Here is a 19888-nt window from a genome sequence, read left to right as displayed (position 1 = left end):
AGTTTCAGTTATCGGCCTCATAAGGTGCTGATAATAGAGTTATGGTGCCATAACATACCAAACAGAGGTGCCATTTACCGATTATCGGCACCATTAACCAAAACTCGGCGGATCACCAACTTTCGCTTAATGGCAGTTTTCGCTTATCAGCACCCAGCTGAGAACGGCCCACCAATAACTGGGGACCACCTGTAGTTTGGCATGCTACCAGCTGACCTAAGTCATTTGGGTATGATGCTACTCAGATGATTTTTCTTACTAAAATCCAAGAACTGACCTTAGAAAATCCCAAGACTAACAAAAAAAATCCCAGGATAATAAAATAATTGTAAATCTCCCAACCCTTACAGTCCTAAATACATTCTCTCTCTCTCTCTCATTAATTTGAGTCTCACTAACCAATAGGTATTAGTACATATACACAGAGAGAGAGAGAGAGAGAGAGAGAGAGAGTGTGTGTGTGTGTGTGTGTGTGTGTGTGTGTGTGTGTGTGTGTGTGTGTGTGTGTGTGTGTGTGTGTTATGTTTAAAAATGTTCAGTACAGATAAGACACATTTGGAAGACAAAAAGAAAAAAAAAAAGACAATAAAAAAAAACATTGATCACTTTGTTTGTATTTTATAAAACTATAGTAATATGAGACTACATATAGTATCATTAGATACAGAGAAGTAAAGTACATCTTTTTAAAAGAGCCAAAGAAAAGATGCATATTCGTTATGTTTGTATTTTATGAGGGTCTCTCGACGCTTATGTTGAGTACCAATAACCAGACAACAGTACCATTTAGTAACGAAAAAAATAACTACAGTATATTTCCACGTATAAGGCAACCTTTAAATCCAAAAATTCCCTCCTAAAAATTGGGGGTCATCTTATACTGCAATACTAAAGATCCAACCTTGGATTCTAAGATGCGTATCTGTGGGCTAGCCTCAGCCTTGGTGCTATGATCTAACCACCAACATACATAAAGATTCACTTTAATAAATAAAATGATAATAAAGGTAATAAAACCACTTTACCATATATATTATTGGCATATCTTCATAACAAATAGCTTATTTGAGGGATAATTTGAAATCAATGAAAGAAACTTGTATCTATGCGACCCCAGGCTCCCAGCTGAGAAAATGTAAACATCGAGTTGCAGTTGCGCTGACAGCAACCTTTATCTTTTGGTAACCTTTAAGAAATTTCAATGGCAATGTAACTACAGTAGTAATAACATTTATGATATACACGTAATATTCATTTTTCATTAAAGGTTTCTCAACATATCACAAGACTGATCACATATACCACCATCTTAGGGATTCCAATCTGGTTCTGGCTAGTCGACTTTGGCTTCGTCGTCAATACAAATCATCTTCGGTACCATTCATGGCATTTTAAAAATTATTTTATGACATTATATTTTCACATCCCCACCGTGCTTTTATGACAAATGCAGCAGACATCAGTGAGGCAGCACACGTAACTGTTTCGAACAATTCAGGCATATGAACAATGATTGTGTACAATAATTATCGTTCATTATTGTAGTATTATTAGCGGTTGTTTGAGAATGGATACAAAACTTAAACAAAACTAGTTTCCCTTTACTGCGACCTTCTATATGAAAAAAATATACACTGGGCTTTGTTAAACCCAACTTTGATCATTTACAAAAGGAATGTAAGCATCTCTGAATTAAGTTCCATTCAGCAACTAAAGACAGTTATGATATCAATAAAATGCAATCAGCTACAATAAAACATGTTTTATCTAAATTATCATTATTCCTAATAAAACTTTCTCTCTCTCACTTGTATACTAATACTCCTCCATCATAGCAATTATTGTAACATAAACAACCGAATTGAGAAACAGCTGATCGCTGACATCATTTACCGTAACTATCGAGCATTTATCAAGAGCTCCGTTAAAATTGTTAAACCCTGCCGATTCTCAATGGTAGCTTCCATAAGTAAAAATAAAATACATTTTTTTTCATTTCTCATGCAGTGGAGATCTCAAGAAAGAATACTAGTAAATTGAAGCTGCAGGTTATATAGCCGAGGGTGAATAAAACAAATAATGGCAAGGCGGCAGTGATGTTCGGAATGGGAATCACACCTACTCAATGCTTATACAATGAAGTAAAGTAATACGTGTACGTTTTCAACCAAACTTTGTTAACCCTTAAATGCCGAAGGGGTATATTAAAAATCGTCTTCCATGTGCCGGGGGGGTCTCGGAGTGAGCGCGTAAGCGGAAAAAATATTTTTTTCGAAAAATCACAGCGAGCTTAGTTTTCAAGATTAAGAGTTCATTTTTGGCTCCTTTTTTGTCATTGCTTGAAGTTTAGTATGCAACCATCAGAAATGAAAAAAATTATCATTATCATATATAAATAATGCGATATATGATAGCGCGAAAACAAAATTTCATATATAATTGTATTCAAATCGCGCTATGCGAAAAACTGTTAAAGGTAACAAGTTAATTTTTTTTCGTTGTAATGTACACTAAATTCTGATAATTTTGGTATATAACACATTGTAAAACGATAAAATCAACACAGAGAAAATATTATCACAAAATGATGCATGAATTTGTAACGCACGGATGTAAACAAATATTTTTTTCAAAAATTCACCATAAATCTAAATATTGTCCTAGAGACTTCCAATTTGTTTCAAAATGAAGAAAAATGATTGAATATTACTATACTGTAAGAGTATTAGCTTACAATTGCAGTTTTTGACCATATCTGACGAGTTAAAATTGACCTAATGTCGAATTTTTTTATATGCAATTATTTCGGAAATTATTTTTGTTTTCTTCTACATGAAATTGCGCACATTTTCATATATAAAACTCTATGAAATGCCTAATATGAAATGGAGCAAATATTCCGAGAATGCGACATACGCATTTCAGAGATTTGCGTCGGAGAATCCGCGCTCGGAGGGAAGGAAAGTTTTTTTTTTAAATTCACCATAAATCTAAATATTGTGCTAGAGACTTCGAATTTGTTTCAAGATGAAGATAAATGACTGAATATTACTAGACTGTAAGAGTTTTAGCTTACAATTGCGTTTTTCGACCATTTCGGTAGAGTCAAAGTTGACTGAACATGGTTTTTTTTCTATTTATCGTGATTTATATGCAAATATTTCGAAAATGAGAAAAGCTACAACCTTCAATTATTTTTGGTTGTATTCTACATGAAATTGCGCACATTTTCATATATAAAACTTTATGTAACGGCTAATTTAAAACGGTGCAAACATTACCACAATCGCACGTATGATTTTTTCGGAAGAGTTACCGAGCGGACGTAAGGAAAATTTTATTTTTTTCATAAATTCACCATAAATCAAAATATTGTGCTAGAGACTTCCAATTTGTTGCAAAATGAAGGTAAATGATTGAATATTACTAGAATATAAGAGTTTTAGCTTACAATTCCGTTTTTTGACCATTTTGGTAGAGTCAAAGTTGACCGACGGTTGAAAATTTGTCATTTATCATTTTTTATTTGAAAATATTTCAAAACTGATAAAAGGTACAACCATGGGTTGTTTTTATTTGTATTGTGCATGAAATTGCTCACATTTCCATATATAAAACTTTATGTAACGGCTAATTTTAAAATGGTGCAAACATTACCACAATCGCACGTATGATTTTTTTTCGGAAGAGTTACTGCGCGGACGTAAGGAAAATGTTTTTTCATAAATTCACCATAAATCGAAATATTGTGCTAGAGACTTCCAATTTGTTGCAAAATGAAGGCCAATGATTGAATATTATTAAAATATAGAGTTTTAGCTTACAATTGCGTTTTTCGACCATTTCGGTATGCATTTTTCGACCATTTCGGTAGAGTCAAAGTTGACCGAAGGTTGAAATTTTGGCACTTATCGTTACTTATATGAAAATATCTCAAAACTGATAAAAGCTACAATCGTGATATTTTTTTGTTGTATTCTACATAAAAATGCGCACATTTTCATATATAATACTCCATGTAACGGCTAATTTAAAATGGTACAAAAATTATGTCAGTGACGAAATAATTTCCGAGATGTGTCACCGATACTTCTTAGTGCGGCAAGAAAGAAATTCGCGCTTGCGCGCCTGCGTAACGATTGTAAACAAAACAACACCTTGATCCATGAACTCCCAGCATCCCCCAAGGCGCGTGATTCAAGAGTTTTCGGCTGGTAGGCCTATAAGTATTTTTCCGCGAATTTTTAACAAAACTTTTGTATATCGACGTAAAATACGTCCAGTCAGCACCCGAGAGACAAAAAATGTCGACGTAAAATACGTCCACTCAGCGTTTAAGGGTTAATTTATTTTGAAAGGTGTCTCCGAATTATATCTCTTCTAACAAATAATGGCAATGAAGATATCGATAACACTCAAATCAGCCGAGATTTTGAGAATGTAAACAATATTAAATGCAAATGATGTATGACAATGTTTATATTCTGTAATGCAGTAATGATATGAAAATAATAATACTGTTATTAGATGCAAAAATAAAAATATTGTAATGATACAATAAAGTTTGTTCATACTTACCTGGCAGATATATATATAGCTGTATTTTCCGAAGTCCGACAGAAATTAAAAACTTACGACACACGTAGTGGGAGGCAGGTGGTTAGTACCCATTCCCGCCGCTGGGAGGCGGGTATCAGGAACCATTCCCATTTTCTATTCATATTTTTATTTCCACTGTCTCCTGAGGGGAGGTGGGTGGGTCTTAAAATATATATATCTGCCAGGTAAGTATGAACAAACTTTATTGTATCATTACAATATCATTTTGTTCATGAAACTTACCTGTCAGATATATATACTATAGCTGAATCCCACCTTTGGTGGTGGGAAGAGACAGAATAGAATTTTTAGGAAACATATACATGCAGATAATTGATATCTTGGTTCCTTACCTGTTAGCATAGCTGGCTTCGTGGTTACTGCCACGTAAGTCTTGCTTGTGCTACTAGAGTTGCCAGCGAGGTAGAGACCTATATAGCTGGTGCACTCAAGATGATCTGTCAACGGGGGCGTGACCCCGATGTGACTAGACCATTGACCATACCATGAGGGCAACGAAGTAAAAAACCACCTGGCCTAGTCTACCAAAGGTATCCCACTAAACTAGACTAAAGGAAGGGAGATCCGCCTCAGGCGGTCGACCCCACAACCAAAAAACACACAAAATTAAAAAGCTCACCTAACCACTAAAGGATAGGATGAGTGCTACCTCCTGCCCCCAAAACAGTGTTTGCAGCAACATATGGTCCAAGTGAAGAGCAACGTTCGTATGTTGCTTTCACCTCCCGCAGGTAGTGTGAAGCGAACACCGAGTTGCTCCGCCAATAGGTGGCACTCAAAACGTCACTGAGTGCCATATTTTTGTGAAAGGCTATCGAGGTCGAGATAGCCCTCACCTCGTGGGCATTCACTTTTAAAAGCTTCATGTCACTATCACTGCATGTGGAATGAGCTTCCTTAATGGTGTCTCTCAAGAAGAAAGAAAGCGCGTTCTTCGACATGGGAAGATCAGGCTTCCTGACAGAGCATTTTGTCTAAATAGAATTTGAGAGCCCTGACAGGGCACAGGACTCTCTCTGGCTCTTGACCCACGATATCTACCAAACCCTCTATTTCAAATGTCTTGAGCCAAGGATTGGAAGGGTTTTCGTTCTTTGCCAAGAACGTAGGGCTCAAAGAACAAACTGCATCGTAGTTCTTAAACTCAACATGCTTGCTTATAGCCTGGATCTCACTAACTCTCTTCGCCGTCGCCAGAGAAGTTAGAAAAAGTGTTTTCCTTGTCAGGTTTCTAAGCGAAGCTGAGTTGAGCGGTTCAAATTGGCTGGACATCAGGAACTTAAGAACAATGTCTAAGTTCCAAGACGGAACTCTTGGTTGAAGTACCTTCGAAGTCTCGAAAGATTTCAGGAGATCATGAAGGTCTCGTCTCTGTTATTGGCCAAATCCAGCCCTCTATGCCTAAACACTACAGAAAGCACACTCCTGTAGCCCTTTATCGTAGGCACCGCTAAGTGAACTTCCTTCCTCAAGTAGAGAAGGAAGTCTGCAATCTGGCTCACAGAGGTAGAGGTGGAGGAAATGCCTTTCTTTCTGCATCAACTCCTAAAAACAGCCCACTTGGATTGGTATACTGCAATAGAGGAAGGTCTCCTTGCCGTGGCGATTGCTCTAGCCACAGGTCTTGAAAAACCCCTCGCTCTGGCCAACTTCTGGATAGTCTGAACGCAGTCAGACTCAGAGCGGGGAGGTTTTTGTGATACCTCTCGAAGTGGGGCTGTTTGAGTAGATCTATCCTTGGAAAGTCTACTAGGAAAGACATGACCTCTGTGAACCAGTCGGTGGCTGGCCAGAAGGGGGCGATGAGTCATCCTCACTCCCTCTGATGCCGCGAATTTCCTCATTACCTCCCCTAGGATCTTGAACGGGGGAAAGGCGTATAGGTCTAGTCCCGTCCAGTCCCATAGAAGAGCGTCTACTGCCACTGCTCCTCGGTCTAGAACTGGTGAGCAGTACAGCGGAAGTCTCGTTGTCCTGGAAGTTGCGAAGATGTCCACGAGAGGACATCCCCACAACTTCCACAACCTCTGGCATACTTCCTGATGTAGGGTCCATTCCGTCGGCAGCAGTTGACCTTGCCGACTGAGGAGATCTGCACGGACGTTTTCTACCCCTGATACGAATCTCGTCAGGATAGAGACGTCATGTGCCCTCGCCCACAACAGGATTTCCTTTGCAAGGGTGAACAGGGATCGAGAGTGGGTTCCTCCCTGTTTCTTGAGGTATGCCAGGGCTGTGGTGTTGTCCGAATTGATCTGCACCACCTTGCCGGAGACTTCGTCCTGAAAGAACTGGAGCGCAAGATGAACTGCTGCCAGCTCCTTGAGGTTCATGTGCCAGGACACCTGTTCCCCTCTCCAGGTGCCTGACACTTCCTCCCCCCCAGGTGCCTGACACTTCCTCCCCCCCTAGTGTTGCTCCCACCCCGCGGAAGACGCGTCGGAGAACAACACTAGGTCGGGGCTCTGAAGCTTGAGGGAAAGACCCTCTGCGAGCTTCAAAGGATCTGTCCACCATCTTAGGTGTTCCTTCACCTCTTCTGATAACACCAGGATTGATTCCAAGTCGTTCTGGTGCTTCCAATTGTTCGCCAGGAAGAATTGAAGAGGTCTGAGGTGCAACCTCCCTAGGGAAACAAACTTCTCCAGTGAGGAAATGGTCCCCAGCAGACTCATCCATTCCCTCACCGAGCATGATGCTTTCCCCAGAAAGGCTGACACTTTGCTTAGGCAATCTAGTTGTCGCCCCTGGGACTGAAAAGCCCGAAAAGCCACCGAGTCCATCTGAATCCCCAGATAGACTAAGGACTGAGACGGGGTCAGATGTGACTTTTCGAGGTTTACTAGAAGGCCCAGGGACTTCGTTAAAGACAAGGTCGTGTGAAGGTCCTCCAGACACCGGTCTTTCGAAGAGGCTCGTATGAGCCAATCGTCCAGGTAGAGAGAGATCCTGACTTTGGAAAGATGAAGCCACCTCGCAATGTTCTTCATCAGTAGGGTGAATACCATCGGAGCAGTGCTGAGTCCGAAGCAGAGAGCCCTGAATTGAAAAACCTTCCCCTTCAGGACAAACCGCAGGTACTTCCTTGACTGGGGGTGGATGGGGACGTGAAAATACGCGTCCTGGAAATCTACCGAAGCCATCCAATCCCCCGGTCTTAAGGCTCCCATCACTGACTGAGGTGTCTCCATCTTGAACCTCTGCTTGATGACAAAGAGGTTTAGGCTGCTGACATCGAGTACCGGTCGCCATTCTCCCGACTGCTTTGGCACCAGGAACAGTTGGTTGTAAAATCCGGGGGAGCCCAGGTCGGAGACCTGTTCTACTGCATGTTTTTCGATCATCTGATCTAGCAGATCATAAAGCACTTGTTGCTTTACCCCCCGATAAAAAGGTGACATATCCCTGGGTGTCGTAGACAGCGGGGGTGATTTCAGGAAAGGGATCCGGTAACCTTTCTTTATGATGTCCAATGACCATTTGTCCGCACTTCTCTCTTCCCAGGCTTGCGCAAACAGCTGAAGCCTGGCTCCTACCGGTGACTGAAGGACTTCTGTCTCACTTCTTGTTCTTAGAAAGCGCAGGGGCTCTGCCTGTGGAAGTGCCTCTTCCTTGAGGGGCTGGTCTCGAAGAAGATCCACATCAAAAGGGCTTCGATTTCTTGAGAATCGAAACTCCCGAAGACGAAGGGACCGCAGGTCTCCTAGAAGATTGTGCGAGGAGATCTTGTGTAGCCTTCTCTTGGAGACTGGTAGCAATGTCCTTAACCATAGCCTGGGGGAAGAGATGATCCGAAAAAGGAGCAAGGAGCAAATCTGCCTTTTGTAAAGGAGAGACGGATTTAGCTGTGAAATTGCAAAACAGGGATCTCTTCTTTAAGAGTCCTGTGCAAAAATGAGCTGTTAGCTCCTCCGAACCATCTCTGACGGCCTTGTCCATACACGACATTACGCTGGACAGCTCCCCCAGGCTAATCGAATCGGAACTCCTAGACTGGCATCCAGAACTCCCAGACACCAATCTAGAAAGTTAAAGACCTCTGACGTTCGAAAGAGGCCTTTAAGGTGGTGGTCCATTTCCGTAGTTGACCAGGATACTTTCGAAGAGGACAGGTGGGACCTCCTCGAGGCATCCACAATGCTTGCGAAGTCTCCTTGAGCTGACGAGGGAAGTCTAATGCCTACGTCTTCTCCCGTCTCGTACCATATGCCTGCTTTCCCACTAAGTCTTGAAGGTGGAAGAGCAAATGAGGTCTTTCCTTGAGTCTTCCTTCTCTCCATCCAGTCATGGACTTTACGAAGAGCCCTCTTAGTCGAAAGGGACTTCTTCATCCTTACAAACCCCGAGACTTTGTTGATCTTGGAAGATGAAAGTTGAGAGGGGGGAGAGCGAGGAGCTTCAGGATGAAAAGTATCTCCGAACTCAGATTGAAGAAGGCGGGTCAAGACCTGGTAGTCAGAAGAGACCGGAGCCAATGGTTTCTCATCATCAACTTGTACTGAAGCGTCGCTAACCTCTACTTCCGTCACAGGTGAAGTAGGAGGAAGCAAGGCTGAACCTAGACTTTCAGGTCTAAGTTTCCAAGAGGAGCATTGCTGAGAAGTAGAAGGCAAAGCTGACTCTTTAACTGGAACACTGGTTGACTCTTGAAGTCCCAAAGAAACTTGCAGATAATCCTCTAAAACATGTGGGTGACGACGAGCTTCTACATCCGCGTCCACCTGAGCGTCCACTGGCGCACACCTGGCGTCCACTGGCGCACACCTGGCTTCTACTGGCACGGGATTGGCGTCCACTGGCGCGCGTATGCCGTCCACTAAAGCGCGCTTGACGTCTTGCACGTGTTCGGCTTCCACTGGTGCACTCTTGGGTGTCACTGGCGCTCGCTTGGCGTCCGACCGAGCGTCAAGATCATGCTGCACTTGCACCGAAGAGTCCACACAAACATCACGCTCTCGCACTGCAGCAAGCTTACGAGCGGGTAATACCGCTTCACGCGAAGAGCGCGAACCATCTTCTTCGCGTCCTCTAGAGAGCCGCTGGGGAGCCGCACAAACTCTAGAAGGTGACGAAAGGGGAGAGAGAGACTAGCGCGGAGAAGGAGAGGGAGACTGTCCAGACCTCTTCACTGGTAGCCTGACATCCTTCCTCCGAGTACGTGGTTGCGTCCCTCTCTTAGAAAGAGCATCAGCAAGTTGTTGCTGCAAAGAGCGCAGGATCTTCTCAGTAGGAGAAGACTCCCTGTCAGGAGAAGGGCTGATCCTGTGAGAAGGCAAGGGGCGAGGGGACGCCTTCTTCCTTCTCCCAGGAACTGCCGAAGAACGCGCTCGGGAGCGACTGGGGCGCTCGAAAAAGTCATCATCAGATGACTCTTTACGTTTCTTCTGTGGCGGGAAGGCTGCGAAGACACTGTCAGGTGAAGTTCGCCGCTCGAGAGCAAATACTGGACATGAAGCGTCCCGATCACCAACGCTCCTTTTCAGCGGGCGTGAAACTGACTGAGAGCTGAGAGCTCCACCCCTTGTGCGGGGAGGAAGCCTCTGAAGAAGAGAAACACTCTTTGAGGAGACGTGCATGTGCACGCTCCTTGGCAGTCTGGGTAGCGTCAACAGAAACTGCCGAAGGCACGTCAGATCGGTGGGGGTTCCCCGTAACCCTCCTTTCGACATGCCCTCTCCCTGAAACCTGAGAGCCCGGCAGAGGTCTAGGCCTAGAGGCGAAATGGGGCCGATCTGACGCACCCTCCACAAACGAAGGGGCACTGCCACTGCACTTTGCACCTTCACTTTTGCCTTCTAAGGCGAGCACTTTAGATTCTAAATTACGAATCGACTCTAAGATTAAAGTAAGGGTATTACCCTCCACAGACACTGTTTCAGGGCCAGAAGGCAACACTACAGGGTTAGGAGAAGTGATTAAAGGAGGGTTAGTAGGAGAAACATTAACTTCCTGACGTTTACCTGAAACGCTCCTGGAGGAAGACCTCCTTAACCTATCACGCTCAAGCTTACGAAGATAGGTCTCATACGCCCTCCATCCAGAATCTGAAAGACACGCACATTCCTTGCAGCGACTTTCATACATACAATCATGCTCCCTGCAACTCTTACACAAAGTATGAGGGTCTACTGATGCCTTCAGTAGCCTACCTCTACATTCACTCTTGGTGCAAAACCTGGCGCTAGCCGAACTAGACCCAGATATCTTATTCAAAGAGAAATCAAGCCAAAATCAATCAATTCCACAAATAACGTGTGCCTAGCCATCGATCCAAAGTCAAGATACCAAAGAAATCAATAGGGGTACTTATAGTAGCCAAGTTTCCTAAATCCAAGACGGAGGTGCTGAAAACAGTTGTTTACAACACCGGCGACAGAAAAAATATGAATAGAAAATGGGAATGGTTCCTGATACCCGCCTCCCAGCGGCAGGAATGGGTATTAACCACCTGACTCCCACTACGTGTGTCGTAAGTTTTTTAATTTCTGTCGGACTTCGGAAAATACAGCTATATATATATCTGACAGGTAAGTTTCATGAACAAAACAACCTTTATTTAAGTCATCATTATTATAAATATAGTTGTACTGTTTAATTTTTGCAAATAATCACTTTTCTTCAAAAAACACTTTGATTTTTAATTTAGAAGTTGTCCTATACAACAAATATGAGATAAATTCATGAAAATTTGCGTGATTTTTGGCCTCGTCTTATCTAAAGGTTGTCTTATACGTGGAAATATATAGTAAGCCTTTTTTTCACATATGGAAAGTTTCTAGAATTAATTTACGCTAAAAAGAAGCAAGGAAATCGCTCCACATTGAGTTAAATACAGCGAACTAATCTTACCTCTGCCCTCAGATGATTTTTCCAAAACAAAACATGATCTGTTTACTTGTATTTCATAATACAATAGTTATATAAGACTACATACAGTACTATTGGATACAGCAAAGTAAAGAATAACTTTGTAAAAGAGCCAAGGAAATTATGCATATTTGTTATGTTTGTATTTTATGAGGCGATCTCAGCACTTAGCCTAAGCCACCAATAACCAGACAACAGTGCTATGGAGGGTAAAACCCGGTTATGAATATACTGAACAAGGGACGTAAAACTGAAATGTTGGTAACCGATACCAAGAGTAAATGGGGGCTGCCTGTACATGATTTACACTGCGGGTTAAGAGCCGCATTATCATAAAACTGTGTCACTGTAAACATTCAGTATTTTCTATATGGGGATTAGATCAGGTTGGCTTTCAACAAAACAGCATACACCTTTCAATTTAATAAGAAAACTTCTGAAAACCACAAATTTACTGATCTACTGAAAATACCTAGCACAAAATGTGGGTAGTGCATGGGTAGGATAACAAATAAAAAAAATATACATATGCTATAATATTATATATATATATATATATATATATATATATATATATATATATATATATATATATATATATATATATATATATATATATATATATATATATATATATATATATATATATATATATATATATATATATATATATATATATGTGTGTGTGTGTGTGTGTGTGTTTGTTTGTACACTACAAACATATTCCCATTTTCCCATTCTCATAATTTAAAAAAATTAATTTTTAAGGTACTAATATCAAAGCAAAAACGTGTATATCTTATATTTCACTAACTATACAATTTACTTTAATATTTTAAGTGTCCCAAGAAAGTAATAACATTGAAATAAATGTCTTCTACAAACTGTTTTCAATGAAAGAAGCTATGCCAAATCAACGACTATAATTATTACATGAAGTTTTTCTTGAATGCACATATAAGTTATAGCTTACCATTCTCTTTTCCTTTGTCACTATCACTCTTGCGTGTGGGGATCAGTGCATCTAAACAGAGAGAGAGGTAGAGTAATAACCAAGACACTAAATGTGTGTCAACCTGAGAGTTAACATTCTGCCATGGCTGCCACATATACTCTGCATCAGCAGCTGGGGGAACTTGGTTGCCAGACATAGGACTGGCAGTGCCATGAAGTTGAGAAGACAGCACTCTTAAAATGGCATTTATAACCTGGCTACCTCGACCACTACCAACGCTTTTCTGACCAAGGAAAGTGAGTAGTGCAAACACTCTGCAAAAAAAAAGTACATACGAAATAGATCAAAACAAATTTACTAGATGTATTAGCATGTCAAGCAAATTTAAGGTACTAAGTAACAAAATTCATATCTCTCCAGGCTAAATTTTAAATATTTTTCAACTGATATTTCATATTTCCATCTCAAAAAGAGAGCACTGGTCTTTACCTAGTTGCTGGAAAGTGTAATGTATTGCTAGAAGAAAAAAGTGTAATCATGGTGTTAGCCAGGAAATCGCCCCACCACTGCTGTCCTGCACACAGACGAGCAAGCAGGGATGCTACACCTACTTGTGCTCCTTTGGGACCACGTAGACAAACTTGCTCAACTAAGACTTTTGCCTGTTCTGGGCCACACCATTCCATCAAATTGTGTGGAACCTAAAATAAAATTGAATTCATTAATTATCAAATACAACTTGCAAGAGCCAAAGGAAATTTTTGAAATTAGTACAGTTGAACCTCTAAAAACCAGCATCCTATGGTCAGCTGCCTTTAGTTCGTTGCACCACCAACAGGGTGGCGCCATGTATTGTTTACAGCTTCAAGACGGCAGAAATTATGCCATATCTCCTTTGTTTTTATGAAAATAATTGTTAGTAACGAAAATATGTGAAGTCGAATATGTTTTTTATATTAACTTTAAACCAATATATTTTTTTACATATTTCAATTGAGAAGGCTTTACCAAGTCAAAACTTTTAGTCAAAACAATGAGACATTTGGCAATGCACGAATTCCTTACTGTGTGTGTGCTTGAAATACATTTGATAATACCATTTTGATATTATCTTTTATGTAACTATTTTCCTATTCAATATGCCACCCGTGAGATCAGATGATGCAAGAGATAAAAAGTGCAATCATACATCTTTATCTATGCTAGAAAATGTCTATTTCATTAGTGAATGGTTTAGTGTTAATTTTCATCAATTTATGATTGTGTGCTTTGTTTATGTTTTGAAGGCGACATTCAAATGCACTGTAATCGCTGAAGTACGTTATTGTTTTCATCTCACTACCCTCCACAATCAAAATAAACAACAAAGAAACTAATAGCGATAAGTATGAAATCTACAATATGAAAGTCAACAATAATAATGTGCATATTCTGAAAAGTTTGGTAATGTAGTTGACTTACGATTATGCCAACTCAGGAATGTAAAGAAAATTATACAGTATAAAGTTATAAAATTATGAAGTTGAAATATATAAGTAATAAAATGATAAAAAGCAGTGTCATAACTTAGCCAATTAGTAGGCTAAGTCAGAAACTAGGCTACTTCTATGTGGAGGAGCTTCATTTTTTAGGGATGTATTCTATATTCCGGGATTTTGTGGTCCGGCAGTGGCCTGGCCCAAAGGTTTCAGGATTTAGGAGGTTGGACTGTTTATGGAATTGTAATGTCACAAAACAGAACTACATAGGAACACAAAAACTTTTTCATTAAGAACACTACCTATCCCTCCTTTAGCAGTTAATAATGACAAGAAATGGTCAGTGATCTTAAAGCTAAAGTCTTGGGCTGACATCTTTTTTTTCTTGGTCCAGGTGAGGTTTCCTTAGTATTTTCTAATGAAGCAGCCTTCTTTTTTTCTCTCTTTCTCTCTTGTAAATGACAATTCAGTAGGTAGGTAGCCTATCTGTGTTTACCCACAGCCTACCTTGGTTTTATGACCATTAATGTATTCTTATACAGCTTCTTTCTTATTAGTTGTTACCATATTGTAATAACATACACAAGATACACTATTTGTGAACCTAGCCTACGTAAATCAAATAGAATTATAGCTGTATTTAAGATAAAGGTAATGGTACAATACCGTATTGTAGAATATTATGTAATATTTTTTCATGTAATTATGTAATATGTATTACATAATTACATTATGTAATATTTTTTTGTTTTCCTTTTGAGTGGCAGATAAAAGCATCATATAAACATAAAAAAATTTCCTTCTCTCTTTGGCTACATTCAAAAAGTATCATTGCTCTTTGTAGCAAATGAAAGTTTACTCGTTTGTCCAACTGCAAACCAGTCCTTGCTATTCATGCTCACAACGGTTGCTGTGTGCTTGTGTGTCACAATCCTTTCCCCTCAACAAATGGCAGGTCTATCTTGCAGACTACTATGACTACTATAGCAGACCCGATCAGGCTGCAAAAACACAGAATGGACTTTGAAAAGAGGACGCACAGGAGTCAGGAATGCAGTGATGGTGAAACCCTGTCATGAGAATATTGAACAGTCGACTTTGATCTGAACTGATGGTTGCTGCAATGAAGTTTGTAGGTCTACATGAGGTTGCAGACTTTAAGGCATCTGCAGGTCGGCTGTTTCAGTTCAAGATTTAACATGGGCTTCAACATGAAGACTCAGGTGAAGTTTTGGATGTTTCTGAGGAGGGAATGGAGGAATTTTGGCAGACATTGGAAGACTTGATGAAAAGAAAGGCCTTGTTTTGAGACAAATCTTAGACTCCTTGCCCACTAACAGCTTCGCTGATAAGGAAAAGTGGAAACCTTTCCAAGCAACAAGTACCTGCTTTGTTATGTACAAATGCCTTTGTTTTGCATCAGTGTAAATAATCATAATTGAACATGCAAAGCAACCACATAGCCTATGTGGGTTGGTATACTCCCAGTGATTTGATATCTGGCAAAGGCTTACTTCACCTTCAAGATCATTTCTTGATTTGTTCCATATCCAACTGTGTAAGGAGGTTGTTCATCATCATCACACATGACCTTGGAACTGCTAGACACAAGGTGAAAGCTTTCCTACTCCTTAATAATGTGCCTGCACATCCTGCCACAACCCCAGTTGGTTGGCAAGAAAAGTCATATTAGGGTCATTTTTTTGCCTCCTAATATGACTTTACTCATTCAGCCAATGGACCAAGGTGTTCTTGTTGCCATGAAATAGTAATACCAGAAGCAGTTCCTGGGGAATGTGATGGTGGTGTTCAATGGTGAACATGAGAACGAGCACAGGTTGGATACACAGGGGAAATGGACTTTGGGGAATCTGCAAAAGTATTTGCTGAAATCTGCCATCAGCAACTTTGCAGATGTTTGGAAAGACATCACCATACAGACCCTAGAGCATACTTGGAACTGTATCCCTAAGGAGGAAGAAGGCATGATTAACTTCCAAGGTTTTGAAGTGGAAAATTTATGTGCCCAACATGCCAAGGGAGACACTGTTTCTGAGGATGTTGTATGGGAATGGTTGGACAACAACGCTGGGGATCCTGGATTCCAACTTCTGTCTGACAGTTAGATAGCTCATGCAGTTGCTGCTGGTGAGATGGAGCAGGAAGCACCTTAAAATGACAACCACACCAACAAAGATTCTGCATTACAACCAGGGCCTTCATATAAACACATGAAGATGGTCTTCCAATATATTTATTGAAATTATGAGAAATCCCAATATCAACTGTAACGACAATTTGCTGAAGGCATTCAAGAGATGCAATGGATGCTGACTGTAATGTAGAATTGTCATCCTTATTGTCAGAGTACAGATACTCCAGACCCTTAACCCCCGGCACCAAAGCCTAGCACTTCTTTGGCAACTCGGTCACTCGTCTCAGAAATGCAGGAAAATACCTCAGCACCCTTTGTTGACATGCCAGGTTCATTCAGCCACCTCTCAAAGATCAGAACTATCTAGGCATGTCAATGCCTTTTATCTCTTCATATGACCCTGAAAAGGTACAGGAGGTACAGGACCTTGATACAATGGTGCTGGAGGAGGGGGGAGAGGACTTGTAAACCTACTTGTAAGTTTTTTAAGTCTGGCAATTTTAAGCAGTTTGGCACTGCACACAGGTAACTGAGAGAAATGTTTTTATTTTTTTATTTTGCAAATAGTATATTATTTTAGTCTGTACACAAAATAATTAAACCTTATTCATATAGAAAAAGCCCACAAAGGGCCACTGACTTTCAAGTACTGGAAGATAGGGAAATGCAAAGTGAAGAGATCTCACTTATTAAAAAACTAATAGACAAAAATATATTAAAATGTAAGGAGAACAGTATTTGGGCAGTAATGTACTGCATCTTCTCTTAATCTTTTCAAAGTTCCAATTGCACAACATCCTCAGGGAGACAGTTCCACAGTCCAATGTTGTGAGGAATCATCAATGGTCCAAGTGATAACTGCTAATACAGTAGACCCCTGGGATTCACAGGGGATAGGCACCAAAACACCCACAAATACTTTGCTTATAACTACCTATTTTGATAGCTAAAACACCAAAAACCCACTCTAAAAATGCTTATAACATGACAAATTTTTTAAGACGATTTGTATTTTTCATAGCTACAAACCTGCGGTCTTAACAATAGGATAATTTCTAGGGCCTAGCTGGATCCGGTTAATCCTCTCTTGGCCTTTACCCAGTTCATTACCCATTTCGCTTGTGTTTACTGTGTGTGTGTGTTTGGCTGATATCATGGGTTCTTCTGTTCCTTCTCGGCCTCGTCAACGCGTGCCCCGGAATTCCAGGTTTTCTGTGTTCTCGTTTTTTGGCTTCGGCGGCAACTGATCCCCACATCCATGTGTAGTAGGTGCCGTTCTAATTTTTGTACTATAACAAATCATTGCACAGAATGCCGGGGCATGGCCTAAAGAGCAGTGGAAATTGTTTTATAGCAAGAGAGAGCATCGGAGGGTTTCGACTCTTCCTTCTTAGGAAGGTTTTTCGTCTGTTCCCAATGCTTCGTGCCCTGCAGTATTCACCCCCAATAGTAGCATTGTTCCTGTGTCTCCTTCCTTTTCTTCCATTGATTCATCGCTGGAAGTATTGGGAGGCCACCAGGCTGATTTTTGCAATATCGCCCCTTCTTCAGGAGTTAATTTGATTCCCGGGAAGGGGGAGGTTTTTTCATCATTCTCATTTATTCCGGAGCCAGAGGCGTCCAGCATGGTGGCGATTTGGAAGACACCCGGGCTAGAGGGTCCCCCGTCCTTGGAGGGGTTGCTAGCACACTTTATGGAGGCTCGCTATCCCCCTCCTCAGGCTGGCCAGGCCATCCCCCCCTCGTCTTCATGGGTAGCCGAGGTCAGCTATCTTGTATTGCTCCACCAGTGACTGTTGCCGCTTCTTCGAATCGAAAGGAAGCCATGGCGTCACGGGATCTGTCATTGTGTATTCCTCCGCCAGTGGCTTCTGATTCCCCTTCACACCGGGGGGAAGCCGTGATGTCATCACCTCTTATGACATCATTTTCATCGATGATGTCACTTCCAGTCATCGCCTCCGCACTGCCTCTCTCAGCCGTGACTTCATCTCTGCTGCCCAGTTCACTACATCCCCTTCCAGGTCATCGGAGCCTTCTCTTGCAGATCAGTCTGAGGTTATATGCCAGCCAGTGCTTAAGAGATGGGACTCTGTTTTGGATGATAAGTTAGCTGCCTTGTTGGTTGGGAGGACTGGAAGGAAACGTATTGCATCGTCCCCGCCTCCTGCGAAGAGATCACATAAGAAACCAGTGCTGTCTTCCTCTCCCTCTTACCCCTCTATGCCACATCGGCGTATCAAGCGTTGGAAGGCTAAGGACTTTGCTCTTTCTTCGCTTATGACGGAGGAACAATGTGGATGTGTTCTCGAGTGTGTTGGTGTTTCAGAGAGTGTTGGTGTTTCGGAGTGTAAGTGTATCTTCCCTTGTGCAATCTGCAGTAGCTGCTTCGTCCTCTGCATCGAATAGCGGACGTGTTGCAACCTCCCCCGTCCGTGCACATCACTAGCGTGTTGCAACCTCCCATGTCCAAGCACACGATGCAAGTGCTCCTTCTTCTCCAAGGCCTATTTGTCTCCGTAAGGATCTCAAAGTGCCTGTCAAGAGGTCGAAGGTGGTGATCGCGGAGTTGGTGCAGCAGAGTGTTTGCCTGCCCCTCTCACTGATGCCTCCAAGAGTTCGACTCTTGGGGATTCTCCTTCGATCTCGAGTGTTCGGGATTCCTCTCCAACTCACGTTCGTACGTCTGCCACGCCCATGACCATTCAAAAACATGTTAATGAGTCATCTGTTGGAGGAGTACGTAACGATGTTTCTAGTGTTATAGTAAGTTCATCTCAGGAGCCGACGCATGGACCCAGCCCAGACAGGTTAGTTGGTGTTTTGGGGTGTATAACTGCCTATTTTAATAGTTTTATCATGTAAAAATGTATTTAAGTCACAAAAACATGAAAATACAGTAGTTAGTGAATATTTATCCAAGAAAATTTCAACAAAAAGGCAAATTTTCCACAAATAATGTGTATTTATGTTTCGTAGAAAAATCTGTGAACAGGTGAAGCCACAAATCAAGAACAGTGAATAGGCAGGGATCAACTGTTGTATGAAACAGAAACATACCACCACAATACTTGCGAACAATACTTAACTTTCATGCCGCATTTGCTGAAACTTTCATTGGATATTTCTCAAAAGTAATATGTAAGTTAAAAATTACATCTAGAGTAGTTTAAAGCTTCAGACTCATTCACCAAAGTCCCAGCCACCTAAAGGGGAGGATGGGGTGTAAAAACTGTATGAGATCTGCTAATCAATAGTGTTTTTGTTTCACTGGAGTTCAACCTCATATCCCACCGACTACACCATTCACTGATCCAGTCCATGTCCTGACTGAGACTGAGGACAGATTATTTCTCATATGTGGGGACATCACTACACCCACTAGTCTTGTATCATCAGCATACCAAACAATCTTGTTTTCCAGGCCAACAACCATATTGCTGGTATAAACCACAAATAATAGTGGATCAAGAAAACTATCCTGCAAAACTCCAGACACAATAGGTCTTGGTTCACTAAAGATTCCCTCAACAGCAACTCATTGCTGCCTGCTTGTAAGGAAATCTTGATGAAATCCTAGAACTAGAGCTTTTAACTTTAATAATTTGTGTACTTATACTTTTTTAAGAGACAAAATAAGAAAAAATTTCTAATGATTTACAAAAATATTCTCCAGCATGAGACTACTGCACCAAACATACAGTACCTACTGTACAGTGTTGTGTACAAACATAGTGTTTGTACATCTTGCTGTATGTATGGGAAAATAAGGTAGTACTTCATTCTGATTTAACATCATGTTTCCCGTTGAAA

At 41.1% G+C, this 19888-nt stretch overlaps 1 protein-coding gene across 7 annotated transcripts in view; it reads right to left on the bottom strand.

Annotated features, from left to right (window-relative positions):
• LOC135219822 (baculoviral IAP repeat-containing protein 6-like) overlaps positions 1-19888 on the bottom strand; it is a gene marked incomplete at its 3' end in the record, with an annotated part of 560877 nt that overhangs the window by 264720 nt on the left and 276269 nt on the right. For all 7 annotated transcript variants that reach the window (XM_064256914.1, XM_064256918.1, XM_064256921.1 and 4 more), the window contains 2 exon segments: positions 12461-12756; positions 12932-13143. In XM_064256914.1, coding sequence (XP_064112984.1) covers positions 12461-12756; positions 12932-13143 — 508 coding nt within the window.

The sequence above is a fragment of the Macrobrachium nipponense genome, chromosome 1 (genome assembly GCF_015104395.2).
Source record: "Macrobrachium nipponense isolate FS-2020 chromosome 1, ASM1510439v2, whole genome shotgun sequence".
Lineage (NCBI taxonomy): Eukaryota > Metazoa > Arthropoda > Malacostraca > Decapoda > Palaemonidae > Macrobrachium > Macrobrachium nipponense.
The sequence above is the reverse complement of the archived record's forward strand: the minus strand, read 5'-3'. Positions and strand labels throughout refer to the sequence as shown.